The 22,824-nt window shown below is 43.2% G+C and overlaps 2 protein-coding genes across 2 annotated transcripts; both read left to right on the top strand.

Moving 5' to 3' along the window:
• Window positions 1-1,229: 1,229 nt before the first annotated feature.
• Window positions 1,230-8,661, top strand: erap2 (endoplasmic reticulum aminopeptidase 2; the record flags this gene model as incomplete). Its single annotated transcript, XM_083905387.1, has 20 exons — window positions 1,230-1,369; window positions 1,453-1,639; window positions 1,718-1,887; window positions 1,979-2,117; window positions 3,116-3,250; window positions 3,332-3,452; window positions 3,650-3,804; window positions 3,992-4,105; window positions 4,207-4,338; window positions 4,487-4,618; window positions 5,191-5,259; window positions 5,349-5,524; window positions 5,690-5,769; window positions 5,847-6,030; window positions 6,124-6,280; window positions 6,453-6,637; window positions 6,729-6,890; window positions 7,049-7,189; window positions 8,159-8,240; window positions 8,336-8,661. 20 exons carry the CDS (start codon window positions 1,230-1,232, stop codon window positions 8,480-8,482), a joined length of 2,808 nt encoding a protein of 935 aa, XP_083761513.1. The 3' UTR covers window positions 8,483-8,661.
• Window positions 8,662-9,810: 1,149 nt separating this feature from the next.
• On the top strand, window positions 9,811-21,997 carry lnpep (leucyl/cystinyl aminopeptidase). Its single transcript, XM_083905389.1, has 22 exons — window positions 9,811-9,912; window positions 12,064-12,158; window positions 13,345-13,547; window positions 14,455-14,566; window positions 14,663-14,920; window positions 15,679-15,869; window positions 15,957-16,095; window positions 16,285-16,419; window positions 16,513-16,633; window positions 16,945-17,096; window positions 17,188-17,301; window positions 17,419-17,550; window positions 18,214-18,348; window positions 18,631-18,785; window positions 18,906-18,994; window positions 19,200-19,383; window positions 19,468-19,624; window positions 19,842-20,026; window positions 20,368-20,529; window positions 20,765-20,905; window positions 20,995-21,076; window positions 21,159-21,997. The coding sequence occupies exons 1-22, from the start codon at window positions 9,885-9,887 to the stop codon at window positions 21,288-21,290; spliced, it is 3,102 nt and encodes a 1,033-aa protein (XP_083761515.1). The 5' UTR covers window positions 9,811-9,884; the 3' UTR covers window positions 21,291-21,997.
• Window positions 21,998-22,824: the final 827 nt, after the last annotated feature.

Below are 22,824 nucleotides of genomic sequence, written 5' to 3'. Positions count from 1 at the left end.
TGGTTCTTTACCATTACCAAGAAACCTTGAAAAACTCTTTTCCCAAGAAATGGTTCCAGGTAGAACCTCAGCCCTTGTAGAGGGACCCTTTTGGAACCCTTATTTCTCAGAGTGTAATTTAACCTAGTTCTATAAGGTTAGCTAGAGGGGAGGCAGGGGTGGCACTGGACCCCCCTGAAATCTGATTGGCCACCCCATTTGATTGACATGTCACGGCACCGCATGTCATAGGGCTTCGAAAGGAGCCAGTTGCACTTTGAATCCTCCCGTACAGTAGTTGGCGCTATGTAGCACAAAGAGTTGTACTCCACCTTACTAGAAGAAGAATCACCACAGAAGAGGAAGAAGAATGAACATCCTTGATGGACAGTGAAATCTTTGTTCCATAGTAAGTTTTGCGGTGGTTGCCTTATGACCCCAACCCTAACCCCCTGTAATAGCCTCGGGCCACCCCAAAGATAAAAAGTCTAGCTCCGCCTCTGCCCACAAGGCCAAAATGTCCTCACAAACACACAAACACAAAACAGTGGCAGTAGGAGGTGGGAGGAGGAGTTACAAACAGAAAGTGAAAGTCAACAGCACTCTCTATGAGGAAGTATGATGAGGCCAAACTGACTAAAGGTAAAGCTGCTTTTTTTGACGTCTGTGAACACGAGGGCTTTGTTTGACTGAAATGTTACTTACACATCTGTCCTTTTATTGAAAAGTAAGCAGGTTGTTTGTTGTCTGTGAGGCAGAAACAGCAGCAGATGCATTCGTTCTGTGTGACTCTACGTCTTTTACTGCTGTTGCTGCTGCTGCTGCATGTGTGGCCTGACTCGACCTGCATGCTACAGTTATGCTCGTGCAGCTGTTGTCTGTCTCCTCACACTTTTAGCTTTGAAAGTCATGTGGTGTCACAGAGTGAAAAAAAATAGTAAAGAAATTATTGTATTCATCCATTCGTCCAAGCAGTGCATTACATTCAGACTTTTATTAGTTTAAGGAAGGAATTATGAGTGTTTTAAAGGAATAACGTGTCCTTCATGCTCTCCGCTAATGTCTTCCAGAATCAAGCAGAAGTCCCGGGTTACTTACATTACGTGCCTGATGTGTCTCTGACGGTCCTCAGTTTGTGCCTCAGATGTGACCGTGTGAGGAGGATTTAAACACCAGCTGTCACACTGTCTGTCACACGATAGGTTTGCCTTTTTAAATCGAGGGACTGAAGGACATCGCCGGAACACACAATGGTCTCTGCGAGGCTGTTGGCTCTGTCCCTGTTTCACGTGTCTCTGGTTGCGTGTCAGAGTTCGCAGCAGCAGGCCTCGAACGTTACAGGAGCCACAGATCACCTGTCTTTCCCATGGAGTCGTTTTCGCCTGCCCAGGTATCGTCTCGTCTAGTTTTGCGACCACATATGCAGGGAAATTTACAGCAAAACTCATTGTAAACATGTTTTGTGTGTGTTAGGTACATCGTTCCTCTTCACTACCGCCTCCTCGTGCACCCCAACCTCACCAGCCTCAGTTTCACTGGCTCAGTGCAGATCCAGATTGATGTCCAGAACAACACAAACTGGGTTGTGTTACACAGCAAGGGTCTGAACATCTCCAGAGCCACGATCCTGAACCAGAACTTGGCTCATCTCTCTGACCAGGTAGTTTATCCTCGATCCTTAGCTTTGAACGTCTTCCCGTTTCACACTCACGGAGCATTAAACGACTTCTTTTCTTAGGTTCTTCCTGTTCTTCACAACCCGTCACATGAGCAGATTGGCATCTTCTCTCCCCGAGTGCTCATCAGGGGGCAAAAGTACTTTCTGTATATTGAGTTTGGTGCAGACCTGGTCGACGGCTTCCACGGGTTTTACATGAGCAGCTACAGAACCACCACAGGGGAAACCAGGTAGGACTAGTGATGGATTCTTTCACAGAGTTTGGTCAAATACTCCAACGCAGAACAATGCACAGGTAAATCTGTTCATGTCTCTTTTCAGAACGTTAGCTTCGACTCATTTTGAGCCGACGAGTGCTCGGACAGCGTTCCCTTGTTTTGATGAGCCGGTCTTCAAAGCCAACTTCTCTGTGCGCATCAGGAGAAGCACAGAGTTCACTGCTCTCTCCAACATGCCCATAGTGAGTGTTACACCGTCTCTGTGCTGTATATACGACATATACCTTCTATCCATCTTCTACCACCTCATCCTCCACATCAATCCATCCATCCATCTATCCATCCATCTTCTACCACTTTATCCTCCATCATCCATCCATCCATCTTCTACCACTTTATCCTCCACATCCATCCATCCATCTTCTACCACCTTATCCTCCACATCAATCCATCATCCATCCATCCATCCATATCTACCACTTTATCCTCCACATCCATCCACCCATCTTCTACCACTTTATCCTCCACATCAATCCATCCATCCATCTATCCATCATCCATCCATCCATCCATATCTACCACTTTATCCTCCACATCCATCCATCATCCATCCATCCATCCATCTTCTACCACTTTATCCTCCACATCAATCCATCATCCATCCATCCATCCATCTTCTACCACTTTATCCTCCACATCCATCCATCCATCTTCTACCACCTTATCCTCCACATCCATCCATCATCCATCCATCCATCTTCTACCACCTTATCCTCCACATCAATCCATCATCCATCCATCCATCCATATCTACCACTTTATTCTCCACATCACCCATCTATCTTCTACCACTTTATCCTCCACATCCATCCATCCATCCATCTTCTACCACTTTATCCTTCACATCCATCATCATCCATCTATCTTCTACCTTCTTATCCTCCACATATCCATCCATTCTTATTCTACTACTTCATCCTCCACATCCATCCATCCAACCAACCATCTTCTACCATTTTATCCTCCACATCCGTCCAACCATCGTCTACCATTTATCCTCCACCTCCACCTCCATCAATCATCCATCCATTCATCCATCTTCTACCACTTTATCCTCCACATCATCTATATTCTACCACTTTATCCTCCACATCCACCCATCTTCTACCATTTTATCCTCCACCTCCTTCCATCCACCATCTACCACATTTTATTCCAATAACATACGTGTGCATTTCAGGTGAACACTGTTCAGATAAACACCGACCTGCTTGAGGACAGGTTTGCTGTGAGTGTGAAGATGAGCACTTACCTTGTCGCGTTTATCGTCTGTGACTTCAAATCTGTCACTGCGTCCACATCCTCTGGAGTGAAGGTAAGCTCTTTGAGATCTTTCACCTCATTCCTGGGTTACATTTGATTTCCTCACTCACTCTCATTTCTTGTGCATCCATAGGTTTCCATCTATGCCTCCCCTGAGAAATGGTCTCAGACCCACTACGCCCTGGAGGTCGCTGTCAAAATGCTGGACTTTTACGAGGACTACTTCAACATCCGCTATCCTTTACCCAAACAAGGTAAACATTTATGTTGTTTTATGTTTTTTCCTTCTACCACTTTACCCTCCACATCCATCTTCTACCACCTTATCCTCCACACCAATCCATCCATCCATCCATATCTACCACTTTATCCTCCACATCCATCCACCCATCTTCTACCATTTTATCCTCCACATCCTTTATCCTGTTTTATGTTTTTTTTGTCTTCTCAGACCTGGTAGCCATCCCAGATTTTCAGTCTGGTGCGATGGAGAACTGGGGTCTGACCACCTACAGAGAGACGAGCCTTCTCTTTGACCCTGTCACTTCCTCTCTGTCTGATAAACTCTGGGTTACCATGGTGATCGGCCACGAGATCGCTCATCAGGTGAGAGCATCGACACAGCAGTGACACACACAGAATCATGTTCAGAAATGATTTGTTCAGCCCTAGATCAGAGTGATCGGTATTGGACACGTAAAAATGGTATCGTGCTATCCCTTTTCTTAGATGTAAACCTTCATTTGGTTCAAATGAATAAATGCTCTATAAAAACCTACACTTTTGCCTGCAGTGGTTTGGTAACTTGGTGACAATGGTGTGGTGGAACGATCTCTGGCTGAATGAAGGATTTGCCAGATACATGGAGTACATCTCAGTGGAAGCCACGTACCCTGACCTCGCTGTCGTAAGAGCGTTATTATTATTATTATTATTATTATGACGATTCACTGTGGATAAATAGTGAGGGACAGGTTTGAAAATGACGTTACGTGCACAATCTTGCAGGAGGAATATCTTCTGAACGCCTGCTTTGCAGCAATGGGCCACGATACGCTGAATTCCTCCCGACCGATATCCTCTACGGCCGAGAACCCCACTCAGATCGAAGAGATGTTTGACACAATCTCCTACGAGAAAGTATGTGTTTCACTCTACGAGATTATGAATCTGGACAATCACTGAGAAATTCAAAGAGATTCTCCTCATTTTTCATTGGTCTGATGCTTGAAATAGAATCTTTGACATCCACATGTAACATGTCTGTATGTTCTCTTTCCTCCACCAGGGGGCCTGTGTCCTTCACATGCTGCGACACTTCCTGACCCCGGATGTGTTCCAGAGCGGGATAGTGCGATACTTGCGCAAATACAGCTACAAAAACGCACGCAACCAGGACCTGTGGGACAGCCTGTCCAATGTATGACCAGTAATTATAATTTACAGTGTGTAAATGACTGCATTTTCCTTTGCCGTCCTCATATTTAAGTGATATATGGAGACTATAGCTATAAATAGACTTGTTTTAAAGGTGCAATATGTAAGAATGCGGTCAAAAACGGTTACTACATTCAAATTCAAAATGCCGAGGTCTTTTAGGTTTCGTTTTTTGACGTAACTGGCAACCCGTGGTTGCTCGTCAGCTGAGATCTACTGACTGCAATGATTGGTAGACGGCGGTAGGTGGCGCCACATGCCAAAACATGATTTCACAACATAGACATGATTTGCAGTCTGCAAATGATTTTTTTTAATGCAAATATTTTGTCTGTACTGTTGTTGTTGGTGAGTTCAGTTTGTTATATGAACATTATTCCTGAGTCTCTGTGACATATTAGGAGGATTTTATGGCCAGTTGCTTTAGATTTATTACATATTGCACCTTTAAGTTTTTCACTGTGACAAAAAAGGAGCCCGCTGCTTAAAAGTGTGAGCTCTGCAAAACCTTTCATGCATTTCAACAGGATTTAATGCTGATATTCTGCTTTGCAGACGTGCTCTGAGGAGGACTTTATGTCAGGAAAGCACTGTTACAGCAGCGGCCAGGCCACCAAGAATGCAGTGAGTTAACAGTTTAACAGAAATGCATTAAAGATCCGTGTCCATTTCCCCCCCGTTCACCTGTGTTGATATGCGGCTGTTTCCTGCAGTATCTGTTTGCAGGGGAACATCTGGACCTCACAGCCATGATGAACACTTGGACCCTGCAGAAGGGCATCCCTCTGGTAACCGTGACGAGGAGCGGGCCTCGTCTGCTGCTGAGACAGCACAGGTTCCTGAGGACGGTCCTGCCCTCTGACCCTCAGTGGTCCTCGTTACAGGAGGGGTGAGCGTTCGCCTACAGCTGCGTGACCTTTGCTAGAATTCATGAAGACGTCATCTGGAACTTATAGTTCTGGGCTGAACTTTTTGTCCCTGGTGTGTCAAATCCTGTGCATCATTTTTGATTTTAATATGATAGTAATGATAAAAAACTATTGTTTTTCTGCAGTTTCTTGTGGCACATTCCTCTGACATACAAGACCGATGCCTCCAGCACCATTCACAGACACCTGATGACAACATACACAGGTAAATATCTTCATTTTTTCCTCCTGTATTCAATTGTTTTCCATCCCTTTTATTTTGCCTGTCTATGTGACTTCTAGACAGCATACCCATGGGAGAGGAGGTCACCTGGGTGAAGGTAAACACGGACATGACCGGATATTACGTGGTCCACTATGAGGACGGCGGCTGGGACGACATGGCCAAGCTGCTGAGAGAAAACCACACGGCTCTGAGCTACAAAGACAGGACTCACTTGATACACAACGCTTTTCAATTGGTCACGTGAGCATCGATCTGTGTACGAGAGTGAGATCCCACCTGAAAACTTCTTTATATATATATATATATATATATGTTCTTTGTTTGTGTCTACAGCGCAGGTCACCTGTCCATAGATAAAGCCTTAGACCTGATTGGTTATGTGCAAAAGGAGACGCACACAGTCCCTCTCCTCCAAGGACTGGGATATCTGGAGACCTTTTACTGGATGATTGAGCAAAGGAATGAGCAGGAGTTGACACAAGTCATGGTGGTGAGAAGACACAGACCGTGTTTTATATTTAAGTCCCGTGTCAGCACGAAACTGAGGTGGGTGTGTGTGTGTGAGTGTGTGTGTGTGTGTGTGTGTGTGTGTGTGTGTGTGTGTGTGTGTGTGTGTGTGTGTGTGTGTGTGTGTGTGTGTGTGTGTGTGTGCTTCGGTGCAGACGTACATCCTGCGTTTTTTCCGCGCCGTCATCGACCGGCAGACGTGGAGCGACGACGGCTCTGTGTCAGAGCGGCGGCTGAGGTCGGAGGTCCTCTCTCTGGCTTGTCATCTGGACGACCCTCCCTGTCTCCGAAGGGCCCGTCAGAGCTTCGAGGCCTGGCTCGAGTCCAACGGAACGCTCAAGTATTTACATTCTTCACACATTGCTATCGGCCACTGGTTTAACTCACATAAACAGCAGCGCTCTGATTTTGCATGTTTGTGTTTGCTGTAGTTTACCCACGGATGTTGCAGACACCGTGTATGCAGTAGGAGCTCAGGATGACCACGGCTGGGCTTCACTCATGCACACGTACAACACGTCGCTCTCCGAAGCGCAAAAAAACAAAATCCTTTTCGCCTTGACCTGCAGCAGAGACACCAGCAAGCTAGAACTGTAAGCTCCTTTTTTTTTTTTTTCACAAAGACAATGTTGCCACCGTGTGGCTCTCTTGGGGTACTGCTGCCAACACTGAACCTGAATTTTTACTATTGGTCAATATAACAGACATGAAAAAAAAGCAGTTATTCATGTTCATGTTGCTTTTGTTGCAGACTGCTGGAGCTGGGTCTGGAGGGGAAGGTGATCCGTACTCAGGATCTGTCTCATGTCGTCCTCATGGTGTCCAGAAACCCACGGGGACATCACTTGGCCTGGAACTTTGTCAAAAACAACTGGGACACACTGGTTAAAAAGTTAGTGTGACACAATGAAGGAGATTATTATGGTTTTAGTACGTGTGTCATGTGTCAAACTCAAGGCCCGGGGGCCAGATGTGGTACGTCATTTTATGTGGCCCGCGAGTGATTAATTAGTCTTAAAAATCAGTGATAAATAGATCTATAAACTACATTTCCCACAATGCATGGCGATTGCGTAACCATCAAAGTGACGGCACCGCCACTAGATCGCAGTGTATCATTGTATATGCATCATGTGACGAGTGAAATAAGTAATAAATACAGAAAGTTATTTATCAATATGTTACGGAGTAGTTTACCTTTATTTGACATTATATTTGGTTACATTTAGTTACATTTATTCTGTATGACAGTTACATCTGGCCCCTTTGAGGGTAACCATTGTGCTGATGTGGCCCTCAGTGAAAATGAGTTTGACACCCCTGGTTTAGTAGAACCAAATACACTATAATACATTAGCTTCTATACAAGCCAAGCGCAATTTTTAATCCTCAAGGCAGTTTGATACAAATGCTGTGTGCTAACCACCAAGTTGACCTCTTACAGGGTTCCCTCAGGTCCTTAAAATCATAGAAATTTTTGAAAAATTGCTCTAAATAGACATGGGTCATTGAAAGTGCTTGAATTAAGTTAATATTTAGGATTAAAGAGTTGTAATTACTAGCAGTGTTGTGGACACTGTCCACTGTCTATCTCAACTGCCGTTGACCAAAGATTCAATGCAGAACAATGAGCGAGTAAAGTCGAGCATGAGAGCGCAGAATATGTGATGCTTGGAGAATGAAAATTCCAAGGGTGGAGCAGCGTTTTGATTTGAGGGAATTGGTCCTGGAAAGTCCTTGAATTTCATGTAAACTATGGTGTGGGAACCCTGTAATAACAACTTTTCCCATTCATGTGTCAAGTGTTTTAGTGTGCGTTTGCTCACGTCTGTCCTCACTGTTGCGTCTCTCTGACCCGCAGATTCCATTTGGCCTCTACTTGTATCAGACACATGCTCATCGGCACGACCGGCCGGTTTTGTGCTGTGGAGGAGCTCACTGATGTGAGTATTCTCCTCAATCTTCGAGATCGACCCGGAAAAAAACACATCGAAAGAAACCTTTGACGGGTCACTTTTTTCTTGTGTTTGACCCTCAGGTGCAGCTTTTCTTTGAGTCCATCAAAGATCAGGCGTCTCAGCTGAGAGCGACTCAGGTCGTCCTCGACAATGTGCAGAAAAACGTCCGCTGGATGCAGAGGAACCTGGAGACTCTGAGGAAGTGGCTGAACGAGCAAGTGGAGTGAACAAAGTTCTACAGGAAAAACAAAGGAAGGGGAATTTAAAGGTGTTTTTTTATTATTATTTGTACCGTGTGTTTGTGTAAGTGGAAATTGCAATTGCATTTTGTAAACTTTGAGAAGAAGTGTGTTTGAATACAATTACAGCAACATTACTGATGTTGAACTGAACTTGAATATTTTGTCATTATGTGTGTGTAAGAGAGAGAATAATAACACACATTTTGTGAATGGATTCCTTAGTAAAAATGATTCACTTTACCATATTTGTGTGTTTATTGTGTGTAAGTATTAAGTATAACCTTTGTGTGTGTGTATGTGTTGTTTATGTTGGGGTTAAGATGTGGTTTTAAGGCTATAGAAAGAAGTTTTAGCACTATTTTATAGTCAAGATAAACTGAATATAACTTAAGTAGTATAACTAAAATCAACATTCAGTCAACAGTAATGATGTTTTTTTAAATAATACATTTGTCAACTGTTTACTAATTTAGTTATTTATAAATCAGTTTATTCATAGTGTATAATTTAAATTGCAGGACACATGCTGCAAAATGTAGAGATCAGGTTTTAATATGTATTTATTATTGCAAGCATTCATCTGGTCGTGGACAATTCTTTTCAAGATTTGATTAATTTAGTAAAGCGTGCATAAAATTAAGTTGTGAACCTTTTATCTTGGAAATGGCTGGATTGCCTTTAAAAATATATATATGTTAGTTGTTACAAAAATTGTTGTAAAAATATACTCAGATTTACTCTTTTTTATCCTGATCTGGGTTTGAGAAGTGGGTTCCTTCAAAATAAAAGTGTCTGTTTTGTGATGGAACAATATATAATACACAATAAAAACAAATATATTGTGCAAAATTAATCTGTAAATAATAATAATTAAAAAAAAAGAAGAATTAATTCAAAAGTTCTCACAAGAAGAAAAAGGTGTGTGTTGAGTCCAGCACCCTGGCCCCGCCCCTCCACAATATATCAACCAATCCGGTGCGAGCCTCGTAATTTGATGGGAGGTTGTCAACAACTGCTCGCTTTGGAAATAAAGTGACATTCGCTCGCTTTCCTCGCTCTGTGTTCTTGACAGAATGACAGTTGTGTACATGTGTCCGTGCTAAGGCTGACATTTTAAACAAACCGGCCCCCCTGCGGTGATTTATGTGACTTCCAGTCAACAGTTATGGACAACAACGACAAAGTTGTGCGGAGCAGCTAGCGTTAGCTGAATGAATGTCAGTGTGATTTGTTGGAAGTTGGTTGTGTGTCGCCGCTAGCTCGCCTGCTGTTGTGTTCCGCAGACAGACAGACAGACGGACCGGGATTAGACAGACGGAGCTACCGCCAACGTGTGCGTGTCCCTTTTTGTTTTCGAACGTGAAGAAGAAGAGATTTTTTTTCCACCATGGATCCATTTGACAACAACAGCACAGGTAAGCATTAGCAAAGCCTATGAGAATCCTCTCAGTGTGGGTAAGCTAGCAGCAGCAGCAGGCCAGCTAATAACTACCATTAGCTGCCTTCAAGCTCTCCCACAGAGTGACATTTCCCGGAGGACATTGTCCACGGACATGTGGCCTGGTTTGACTTTAGACAAACCAAACTAAAGCTACGTCTGTGTTTTCTCTCAGTTTTCTCTCTGTTGTGTGTCTATTGTTTTGCCTTTACAGTTGAGGAAGTGTCAGAAGCTAACTTAATCGCATTATCAGTCTGTTTACACTGCTGCCTTTTCCCTGTCAAAACCCAAAGTAGGAACCATAAATCTAAATCAGACCACTCTTTGATTTAAAGATTTAAGGCCCCTTAAAGTTTAGCAAAACGTCTAAATAAGGCTAAATTAACATTAGCAAGAACGATATAAACAACCTTGTAATTGTTTTCCACCCTTTCTGATTCCTTATCCAAATATTTACATTTATAATGGAAGCCATAACTAAGAAGCCATATTTTTGCTGTATGTAAACACAGCATGTATGATTACAAGAAAGAATATCAGCACTTTGGGAGGCATTTTAGATGTGCTTTATATTGCTTTTTATGTTATTTCTCACTTTAACAATGGCTGTCTTGACCCTTTTCTGTTTGTTGTAACTCAGCAGCACTGTTGTTTTTCTGGTAATATAGCTATGTTTTGTCTTGTGGTGTGGAGATGCAGATAAGGCGTGCTCTGCCCTGCCTTCCAGCTGCCTTGGCTCCTTTATAACCCATGTTATGGTCCCAGGGCGTCAGGACAAACACAGGAGTCAGTGCACACACTGAAACAGGAACAAGTTTGTCTTGACCTGAGCCAAGCAAAGACCAAATCACAGTAATCTCACTTCCCCTTTTTTGTAACTTGGTGATTTTTCTTGAACTCATTTTAGTTTCATTTTTATATGCTTTTTTATTACCAAACGTACAGTGTTGAGAATATTTTTTTACTAGGACTGAATCATACATGTCAAACTCAAGGGACTTTCGGGAAGAGTACACTACAGGCAGCACAGACCACATCCTGCTTCCTGCTGTGTCTACATTCAAACTTCACAAATGCAGTGCAAGTTGTTTGTTAATTCCCATTCATTTAAATTGTAGTCAAGATAATAATCATTACATGAAGCAGCTCTGTCATGCAATTAAACAAACAACATAACATCATAACAACATTGTAGAGCAGTTAGAAATAGGCTTGTCTTATATTTATCGTGTTATCAGCTCTGGACATTACACATAACCTACTACTTAACCACTAGACTCTATTTTTAAACATTCACACCACTATAATGAAGTCCAGACACGAGATAATGATGGCCTATACAGTCATAGCTGCCTCTCGCCTTCCTTTAAGGGAGTTGTAGGTCACAAATGTGTCATTTTTCATTCTGTGAACAATGTGCTTTCACTTTCTGTTACTTGCTAATTCCCAGTCCATCTCCACCGCCAAATAAGACTGCAAATGCTTTGTCTTTACCTTGTAGAAAATGCAAATGGAATGTGTTGCAGAATGCGAGACACGCACTGCGTAGCATTTCCCTACTTAAGATATTATTAAATCAGGAAGTTGAAGCATGCCTCTTATTGTTTGACAAAAGAGAATCTGGCAGCCAGCTTAATCACATAGATTGTAGCGGGAGCTCCTCCTATAATGCTGAAGATGCACATTATTTTGTGGAAATGCAGGCTTTAAAATTCAGAGGCACAGAACATGGTCATATATTTGCTTTTCAACAGGTTTTGAAGCCAATTTGTAAGTTGTTTTTGTTGTTGTTATAAAACGAGTGTACTCTGCAAGACACCGAATGATTCATCATGTCCTAACAAACTTAGTTTATAATGCGTCTTGTGTCTGTTTTACCAGTTATGTAGGTCAACGTACCAGGAAATATCGCAGGAGGTTTTTCTTACAGGAAACTCCAAGCCTCATCAAAGTTGTTTGCTAAGTTTTAATAATGAGAGCACATTCAGGGACATTGATAAGTCCTTGTTTGTGTTGTATTGTATTATTGTACCTTTTTTCTATCATTCATACTGTAAGTATGTGTCAGGGTCGCACCTCTCAGTTCCTCTTTCTACAAGTCTGATTTCTCTGATTTCTCTTTTCTCAGAACGAGCAAACCTGCCTCGAAACATGATTGAGAACAGCATGTTTGAAGAAGAGCCCGACGTCATGGATTTAGCCAAAGACTCTACAGCATTTCCGGTACGCTCACTTCCTCTTATGCTGTGAATGCTATGCACATGCAAGCCACTTCAAGGCCTAGTCTAATAATTTGCACATTATTTATCATGATTGGCTAAGGATCAGATCATTTGAGGATAGCTTACACAGTGATCCTCTGCTCATTTGCAGCTCGGCCCGTCTGCTTATCTATAATTATTTTATTGGTCCGTCAGCTGTTGCTATCTACAATAAACAGACTAAATTACTTTGAGCTAAAAGGAAAGCGGCTTTATTTCAGTGTAATGAAGGCGCTGGATCCTCACAACGTTCATAAATATCAACAGTATCCCTTTCTGCTTCAGCAGTGACCCAATTTCCCCCACAGAAGCCATTTAAATTTGATCTTATCTTTACAATGCACTTGCCCTTGTGTCAATATCTGTTACTTAAGGCCTTACTGTATCAGTGTCATCCAACAAAACCTCCTATTTCATTTCCCTTTGTGTTCTGTTTGCCCAAGATTATTATATTTTTGCATCTGCTGGATGCAATTTCAATAAAGAAAGACTAATAAACATTAACTTAATGTACCCTGGCTGGAAATTAAATCCACTTGAAAGCGTCATACTACACAGTTTAAAGGTATTACATGTAGCGTTTCTTTAAATCCTAATGTGTATGAATATTGAAGGTACTGGGCTGTTTCATTCATTTTGGTTGCCTTATTTTAATTTTGGGAGTCCTGCTATGTTTTACACAGGCTTTGCCTCACCAAAATAATAATATTTTAACCTCTGTACTGCGTATAATACCAGCACTGTTAAGTGTGAAGGTGCACATCCATTGGTCCTGCAAGTATTTTACAATAGAAGCTTGTATTTGAATAAATGATTTGAATGAACATGGACTACTTTGAAATTGGCACAGGAAGTGTTGGATAGATAAAGGTATTACAGTGAGGTGTCTTCAGTAAGTGAACATAGAATTGATCAGTGTCACAATTTTCAAAAAAGTGCTGTGTGACGTATGCAACTCAAAAAAAAGGAGGATCGGTCCCTTAATCAGGAAGTGAGCTGAAGCTCATGATCGTACTGTGCTCTCCAATGTCATCAAACTAGGTCTATGTTATTACTTTTAATTGAACGAGAGATTGAGTGGCAGAAATGACGTACTGTGCATGTAACTAGAGAACTATACTAAGTGTGCTTGTGTGCTATCTCTGCAGACGTTTCCCACCCTCGACCCAGACGAGGTGGTGTTTGAGCCCAGCAGTTCGCGGCTGCTCGTGCGAGGCCTGGGAGAGCATGACATCGACGAGGACGAGGAGGACTGCGAGTCGTCGGCCCGTCTGCTCGGCATGTCCTTCATGAACCGCAGCTCGGCTCAGAGGTCCAACTCCTCGCCGTACAGCAGACAGTCTCCACCCAGGTAATGGACTGAGAAAGGTCATCATCTCGAGTGCTGTGGCTTATGTTGGTATACAAAACATTTTTCCCGGTGAGGTATGTCTCACGCTTTTGTTTCATTTCATTTACTGTATGCAAAAGTGAGTGTATTATACTTTACCTTAGTTTCCTTAGACTCTGTTTTAAATTAATATTGTAAAGTAAGTTTTGAATGATGCATGGACAGGATTTTTGTTGCATCTGACTGACAAACTGACACAGTGAATGTATAACACTACAACAGTAGTATTTACATTTTTATTTACATAGAATTATTATTATTATTATTATTATTATTATTATTATTAAATAACCTGTGGAGGTGTTTGAACGTGCTGTTTCCAGATCAGCATCTCTTATCTCCACCTTTCGACATCCTGCCCGAAATCTTGTGGTTGCAGTTGCTAGGTGAAACGGAAATCTGTCAAACTAGTGCGATTACAAATATGGTGCTATCGAGACTCTATCTTCATTGTACACTGATCAAATAAAAGGAATGAATAATGAGTTTTGTTGTCCTAAAATGAAGTGCCAATTAATATACAACAGTCCATTCAATCTCTAGAGCAGTTTAAGTGCATGTAGCTGTTCTTTTCAATCACCATCGATTAAATGTAGTTAAATGCATACAGTATTAGACAAAGTATAGAAACAAAGACACCTTTGTTGGTCTTTATTTGAATGAACAGTCTGTAGTACAGGTTGTTTTTTTCCACCACAGTGTGGCTGCCTCATTAACATCAATTCTAACCTTGTGTGTCTGTTACTGTCTAAATAATAATACTGTATTCATGCTGGAGTTTTATGATGCAGATAAGACTAAAACAAACATGCCGGTTTACACAAATGGGACAATGAGTAACCACGTAATAATCTCTTCCTTTTTTAAGGTCATGTTCGCGTCCCTCAGCCCGTACAATGGTTGTATGTGTGTTATTACTGGTGATAGTGGCATCTATGACTATGGTGCTATACTTTTTACCTGGCTGCACCTTTACTAAGGTAAGACAAATGTTCAGTTCTCTATAGATATTTTTCAGTTTCAATCACAAAGCAGTTTCCTTGGCTCAAACCAAGTCTCTCTCCGTCCTTCTGCAGACCGGCTGTCCTAAACCGAACAAGACCGCTCCTCTCGAGCCCGTCTACCCCATCTCCACAAATGGCGAACCTTTTCCATGGGCCCAGTTCCGGCTGCCCTTCAGTATACATCCTGTCAGCTATGACATCACCCTGAACCCGGACCTGGACGCTATGACCTTCACTGGGTGCACCGTTATCACTCTGTCCGTCCATCACAACACTTCGCTCATCGTCTTTCACGGCGCCAACTTTAACATTACCAAAGCTACATTCAAGGTGAGCGTGGAAGGTGTTTCTGTACAGATGATACAAACTTAAAGCGGAACTATGTTAGATCTTTGCCCTAATATAACCAAGTTTGGAGTCATTGGGATGGTTAAACGGCTTGATGTAGGGAGATTGGACTACTGTCTTTTAGCGGGAAACCTGGGACAATGCAGCATCACACACGCAAGCCTCGCTGCTATAAGATCAAGGCAGCGATAGCATTATTTATTATTTTCATTAAGGCAGAGCCGGTGAAAAAGAAGCAGAGAAAACCATCGTCGGGGAAAGTTATGAATAGGAAATGACAGTCTGAGTAACCACCAAGTCTTGCCAAAGAGGTCTGTCATTATTCTGTGATTATTTTGAACTACAATCTAATTGATGAAAAACTCTTTTTCCGAATAAATAAGAACTGAAACATGCAGAAGCGTTCAAAGAGGATGCTGAGCTAGCGTTTTTGCTGTTTCACTTGTAAGTCTCTCTCTTTTCTATGTATTTATGTGTGTTTGCACATGGCTCCATGACTTGTGTTTGGCGCATGGCCAGCAGGGGGCAGTGTCAACAGTGAGTTTTTACCACACTGAGGATAAAATGGGCACAAGGGGGAGCTCCATAGAGAAAAAGAGACTTGCAAAGTCCCACTTTGGAGAATAATTACCTGAATAATTGATATCTATACTATGATTTTTATTTGTGTCTGAAGAAAAGATATGTTTCAAAGGTTGTTTTTTTTAATATTTTGTCAACTGTTTGATTCTCTCGTCCAGGTGGGTGATGGGGAGGCCCATGCTGTGACTCTACTGGAATACAAACCCAGACAGCAGTTAGCCTTTAAATCAACCGCCGAGCTGAAGCCAGGCCAGTCCTGCGTTCTGACCCTGAACTACTCTGCCAGCCTCTCGCACACTTACGACGGTTTCTACAACAGCTCGTACACGGACAAAGATGGAAAGAAAAGGTACGCTCGACTAAACGTCTCTGCTGTGAGTATTTTCACCACAGAGGAGTAAAATCACAGTCGTCCTCATGTACCCTTTGTCACTAGGGTCCTGGCTGCAACCCAGTTTGAGCCGCTGTCAGCCAGGAAGGCCTTCCCTTGCTTCGACGAGCCTGCTTTCAAAGCCACCTTTCTGATTAAAATCAACAGGAAACCGGACTACATGACACTTTCTAACATGCCTAAGGTACAGTAATAATACTGAATCGAAGATGTGCTCAGCGTCCCTATCTTAGGACAAGATTTTAGATATGCTTAATATCGATATATAATGTCTCTCTTTGTCCTGAAGAAGCTGTGAGTCCTTGCTGCGCCCCCGCTGTGATTTTAGAATCTTAGAATGAGAAGAATGTAAGATGTGTGCTTTTCATTTCAGGCTAAATCCACGGCCCTTCCAGGAGGCCTCGTGCAAGACGAGTTTGAAAAGACCCCCGTCAACATGAGCACCTACCTGGTGGCGTTCATCGTTGCTAATTTCTCATCCGTCAGCAAAAATGTGTCAAAAACTCAGGTGAGTCTGACACAGACCTAACTCATCACTGATGATCTAATGTATGTTTTATATTTGGTATTCAGCGATTGTTTGACGTCCGCTTTGCTTCAGGTGTCGGTGTATTCAGTGCCGGAGAAGGCGGAGCATGCAGACTATGCTCTGGACGCGGCCTCCAAACTGCTGGAGTTCTACAATAATTTCTTTGAAATCGACTACCCGCTCAAAAAACTAGGTGAGTACACACAGAGACATGCTTACGACATTGTGGTTATATCTTAGCGAGGACGCCTCGTAGACATAATGCATTTCCTAGCCCCTTACGCTAACCTTAACCATCACAACCAAGTGCCTAAACTAAATCGTATTCTAACCCTAAGCCCAAAAAAACCAAAATGTACTAAATTACACACACTTCATTTTATTGTGGTGTTTAATGCTTAATGATAATGTGATGTCCTGTCATTGTTTTGCATCGTTTTATACCGGTGTATTTTAAGATAGCGACAGCGCTGTTGTTGACCCAATATGTTTCTCTTTGGCCAGATTTGGTCGCCATCCCAGACTTCCTGGCAGGAGCCATGGAGAACTGGGGGCTCATCACTTTCCGAGAGACCACCCTGCTGGTGGGCAAGCAGTCCTCGCCGCTGGAGAAACAAGTGGTCGCGTCTGTCGTCGCGCACGAGCTCGCGCATCAGGTAGTTTTTGTCCTCCGGTTTTGTGTTTGTGAAAGGAGCGTGATTTTTCAGATCTAGTTCATAATCTCTCTCTGTGTCCGTTGTGTTTCAGTGGTTCGGAAACCTGGTAACGATGAGGTGGTGGAACGACCTGTGGCTCAATGAAGGCTTTGCCACGTACATGCAGTACACGTCGCTGCAGACAGTGTATCCCCAGCTGGACATTGTACGCTATGCTCATCAATCACTTCTCGCGTACTTAGATTAAGCAGATTAAATATGTCCTCTCCGCTGTGCACATCCGCAGGTCGTTAATTTATTTTGTTTGTTTATTTGTTTGTAGGGTAATTTGTTCCTGGCAGTGCGTTTCAGAGCGCTGGACAAAGACGCACTTAACTCGTCCCACGCTGTGTCAGCTGAGGTGAACGCAGCAGAGCAGGTGGAAGAAATGTTTGACCCCGTCACATATGAAAAGGTGAGGTGTTTTTTTTTTTTCCTTTGATAGACAGTGTTTTAAAGCTCCCATAGACCGGGAAGTTCCATTTAACGCAGTTTTTTGGTCTGTATCTGCACCGTTTATGAAGTCTTATAGTTTGGAAACAAACAGAAGGCTGGGTTTTTATTGTATTCTCTGGCTCTGAAAAGGCCTGGAATCTTTACCTAAGGATCCCGTCTCCTGAACAGCAGATTCTCCTGCTCCGGGCACTAGTCCGGGCACATCCGGTTGCGTACCGCAGAAGAAGAAGAACTTCCCTTGTGGAGATGTTTCACTTGTGATGGTGTCTTCTGTCAGAGATGTAAAAGGGACTGCAGCGGGGAGTCGTGACCAAGCCATTTTTTAATCATTGTTGGGAGCTGCGCTTCCGAGAGCTGACGTGGTAATTACGTCACTTCCAGGTACCTGGCCAATCACAAGACAGTTGGGGAAGCGCTCGTTGGCTGGCCAATCACAACACAGTTCTGTCTTCTGTCTTCGTTTGCAGCAACTAGGAGGTTTTTGACCATAAAAAAAGTTAATGTATATGACTAGACCTCCATTACTCGCATATATGTGCGATGGGACCACTCTATGGGAGCTTTAAATCACCTTATCAAACGTGTAATCACAGCCTCTTTCACTCTCTCTCTGTGTCTTTAGGGTGCGTCTATACTTTTGATGCTGAACGCTTCGCTGCCAGGGGACCAACAGTTTAAAAAGGGCATCATTCAATACCTAAACCAGTTCCGTGGTTTAAACACAGACACCAACGACCTCTGGAACAGCCTCACGCAGGTATGTGTGTGTAGCCTTCACAGTACCCTTTAAATTTATCAGAGCTGCAACTAATGATTGTTTTTCCTAATCGATTAATCTGTCGGTTGTTGCCGTTGATCTGTGTTTGTCAAACCTGGAAATGACGAGGTATAATAGTTTAGCAACCCCTGTCTTGCATGTTTTAGATGTTTCCCTTTCTCGCTCAAGACAACAACCTACTCATTTAAATCAGGTGTGTTGGAGCAGGGGAAAAAAAACTAAATTAGGGAAATATCAGTGAACACAGACTTTGTATTTCAGGTTTCCATGCTGCACCAGAACGTGTCGGAGATGATGAGCTCGTGGACGTCACAGAAAGGCTTCCCGTTGGTCACCGTGAGCCTCAAGGGCGACCAAGTGACCTTCACCCAAGAGCACTTTCTACTCTCGTCTGACAACGCCACGCATGCGTCCACGTGGGTTGCATTTACTGCAAACTGAGGCTCAACAACTCGGCTCAACACACAGATCATAAAAAATGCTGTAATAACCATGTAATGTCCTCTCTCTCTCTCTCTCTCTCTCTCTCTCTTCAGCTTGTGGAATATTCCTCTGACCTACGTCAACGACAGCTGTAGTGTGGCTGCTGAATGCAGACAGGTGTTTACTCTGAAGACCAAGACGGGTAAAAACACTTAGATTCATCTTTTACTTCTACATCTTTATCTTAATCCTGCCAAGTTGGCTTCGTGTTATCAGATCATATGCCATACTATTAGTTATATGCTATTGGTTTGTTCCAGATTTAGACACGAATCTTCCATTTCACCCACAACAATGCACGTTTCCTGACTGTGTGCGTGCGTTTCTCCGCGTCGTTGTGTTTTCAGGCACTCTCAAACTGCCAGGAAGTGTGAAGTGGCTGAAGGTGAACTACAGAAACACGGGCTTCTACGTTGTCCACTACGGCGATGAAGGCTGGGCCGCTCTTCGGGAAGCTTTGTCCAACGACGTCGGCGTCCTCGCGTCTGACGACCGCGCCTCGCTCATACACAACATCTTTGCTCTCTCCAGGTATGAGAGACCAAATTCACCTTTCCCCATTACACTTTTCACTCTTTTCCACCACTTTCTCTCACTCTCTTTTGTGTTCGACAGACTGGGACGCGTGTCCTTCCGTCAAGTCCTCAACCTTTTATACTACATGTCCAATGAAACGGAGACGTCTCCGGTGACCGAGGCCTTGTTGCAGCTTAACAACATTTACAAGCTGCTCGACAAAAGACAGGAGGCTGGTCTTGCGGGTCGCATGAAGGTTAAAAAACACGCTCTCTCTCTCTCCTCGTACTGTACTACTCAAGGAAAACTGAACTTCCTGTTGCCTGATATAGTGTTTAAATGATAGTTTATGATAGCATTTCAACTGTTCTTAGTCTCCCACACACCTGTTGCGGTAGAAGCTGTAGAATAATTAGTAAAATAACAATGTCAGGCACCTGAAACTGAAATTTTTTTTTTATTTCCTATAACAGCATTATATTCTGCGTCAGTTTGGCTCACTGATGGATAAACAGACCTGGGGAGAAGAGAACAGCGTGTCTAAACAGGAGTTACGCTCGGCCCTGCTGGAGACGGCGTGTAGTCTGAGCAAAGAAAAGTGCATCGAACAAGCCAAGGATCTGTTCAAAAAGCATGTGGATTCCAATGGGACTGTACGGTACGTAAAGTTTGTGTCTTCCCTTCCTTTCCCTCTCTCTGTGTCCTCATGTTGCAGGTTGCAGGATCCAGATCCAGTTTCGAGGCTATTACTATTATTGTTGTCCTGTATTTTCCCTTTCACCCCAACCGGTCTAGGCAGATGGCTGCATATCTTTGAGTCTGGTTCTGTCTGAGATTTCTTCCTGTTGAAAAGGAGGGGGTTTTTTTTTCTCTCCACTGATGCCTAGAGTGCTTGCTCATTGTGTGAATTGTTGGGTTTCTCTGCTCTGCACGATGTTGTCTCGTCCCCAACAGTTTAGTCAAATCTGTGTCCATATTTATTCCCTTCTATTTCTGTAGGATACCAGGCGACCTGCAGCGAGTCGTGTTCACCGTGGCCGCGCAGTCGGACGAACACTGGCTGACTCTGTTCAACCTGTATGCAAACACCACGTATGATGCGGAGAAGAGGAAAATGATACTGGGCCTAGCATCCACGCAGGACGTACGCAAATTAGTATGGTAAGCTAGTGTGTGTTTGTGTGTGTGTTCCAGGTAATTCTCATGTTACACACTTTGTCTTCCTTATGGGGACAAACCCCCAATATAGGGTTATGGTAAGATTAAGGTTAAGGAGTTTGTTTTGATTTCTATATCTTTAGTAGCTAACTGGACTAGCTCAAGCCTAGGGGTTAGGGTTAGGGTTAGGGTTAGAAGAAGAGCGTTTGAACACAGCAATTAACTTCATCCTGTCTAGGATTCTGAAAACGACTCTGAACGGAGACTTCATCCAGACGCAGGAGTTGCCCTTGGTCATCAGGACTGTGTGCAACGGCTTTGCTGGCTACTTGTTTGCCTGGGATTTTATACGAGAAAACTGGGACCGACTCATAGAAAAGTAAGCGTTTGCTCTCTGGCTTTGTGTATATTTTAAAAACGAATAAAAAGAAGAAGATGAAAGATGCATTTTTTTTTGTTTCGCTCTAGGTTCCCTCTGGGCTCGTACGCCCTCCAGACAATCATCAAATCTTCCACCTCTCAGTTCTCCACACCAGCACACCTCGATCAAGTACGTGCTGTAGTATAATTCATAAAATGAATTTAATGTACGTAATGATGTCTTAACGTGTGTTTGTGTGCGTGTGGTGCAGGTGCAGTGTTTCTTCTCCAGTCTGAAGGAGCGCGGCTCTCAGATGCGGAGCGTCCAGGAAGCTTTAGAAACCATCCGGCTGAATCAGCGCTGGATGGACCAGAATCTGTCCACACTCCGAAAATGGCTCTAATACAGGCCACGCCCACCTCGCGTCTCGCCTCAATTACAGACGAATAAGAGAGTGTTGGAATGAAAAACGGCAGCGTTTGCACTACTGTAGGGACCGTGTCGCCCCTAACTTTACCCACAAACCCAGAGTCTTGTCTTTCACCTGACTGGACAGGGTGTCACAGGGTGACCAGTCCTGGTATCAATATCAGAGGATAGCGACCGATCACCACTCCTCCCCTTCCCTTTACTCAAATACAGACATCATATTTGTTAGAAACCACAAAATGATGTCTGAACACGTGATTGTATGTGTTTTCAGGATGGATTTGGGAGCGTTCAGACCTGTACGTGGTGTAATCTGGACTCAGGATGTAAAGCCCCATTTCTAACAAAGTGGCACAGTTTTGGTTTCGTACGATTGTCAGAATTTGTGATGGCTACCAAAATGACCAATTCCGTACCTCCTCCCCACCTCTTGGCACCCTTCCGCCGGGCTACCGAGCACAGAGGTCCAGCACCTAAAGAGTGGAGCTGGACTGGGGATGTTGTTGTTCTTTTTTTTTTTATGTGTGTCATTCTGGTAGTTTGCCATCCAAGTCACACCAGGTTTTTGTACCACTGTGAGCCGATGAAGTGCTCTGGAACGGCTTTGTTGAAACGTAGCCAAAAACAAAACGCAAACTCCTCATCGCTTCGTTGCGGCGTCGACCAAACTCTCATATGTACACTGCCGTTCAAAAGTTTGGGGTCATCGGTACAATTTTTTTGTTGTGTTTTTCGATTAAAACACACTTTTATTCACCAAAAGAGTTGCAAAATGGCTGGAAAATATAGTCAAGACATTGACGTGATTAGAAATGATGATTTTCATTCAAAATAAAGAGCCAGCAAAACTTTGTTAGCACCCGATTAGCAAACGCAAAGAGTTGGTTGCTGGAAATGGGCCTCTATACACCCATCTACATGTTCCATTAAAAACCCGACGTTTGCAGCTAGAATAGTCGTTTACCACATTAACAATGTATAGAGTGTATTTGTGATTCATTTAATGTTATATTCATTGAAAAAGAAAGTGCTTTTCCTTCCAAAATAAGGACATTTCAAGTGACCCCAAACTTTTGAATGTTTCTAGTGTATTATAACACAGTCGTAATAGCCTGAGCAGACAATCAAGCTTCTCCCAAACTATAGGCTCAGCTCGCTCTCAGGCACTTCACTCTATGAAGAGCTGTTTCAAGTTTCAAGTTTGAAGAACGTCTCCGTTTGTGTTTGTGTCGTCTGTCGCTCATGTCACTGTCGTCCCGAGCTTTTACTTCTTTAGTCACGTGTTGACGAGAAGAAGAAGAAGAAGACTGGTGGTTTATTTCACTGATAGCTTTACATGTCGGCGTCACATGAATGTACTGACGCAAAAAACCTCCCCACTGTGTACAGTAGATGGCGCAACTGCTCACAACAGCCGACGTGTCTTAGACGAGAGAAGGCAGTGCACACTGGAGCCAAATGTTTCCTTCCTTCCTTCCTTTTAGCCCAATTTACCTCAGATTTAAAGG

The sequence above is a fragment of the Microchirus variegatus genome (assembly GCF_963457635.1).
Source record: "Microchirus variegatus genome assembly, chromosome: 18".
NCBI lineage: Eukaryota > Metazoa > Chordata > Actinopteri > Pleuronectiformes > Soleidae > Microchirus > Microchirus variegatus.
Note: the sequence above shows the minus strand (reverse complement) of the source record. Positions and strands in the feature narration are given on the sequence as shown.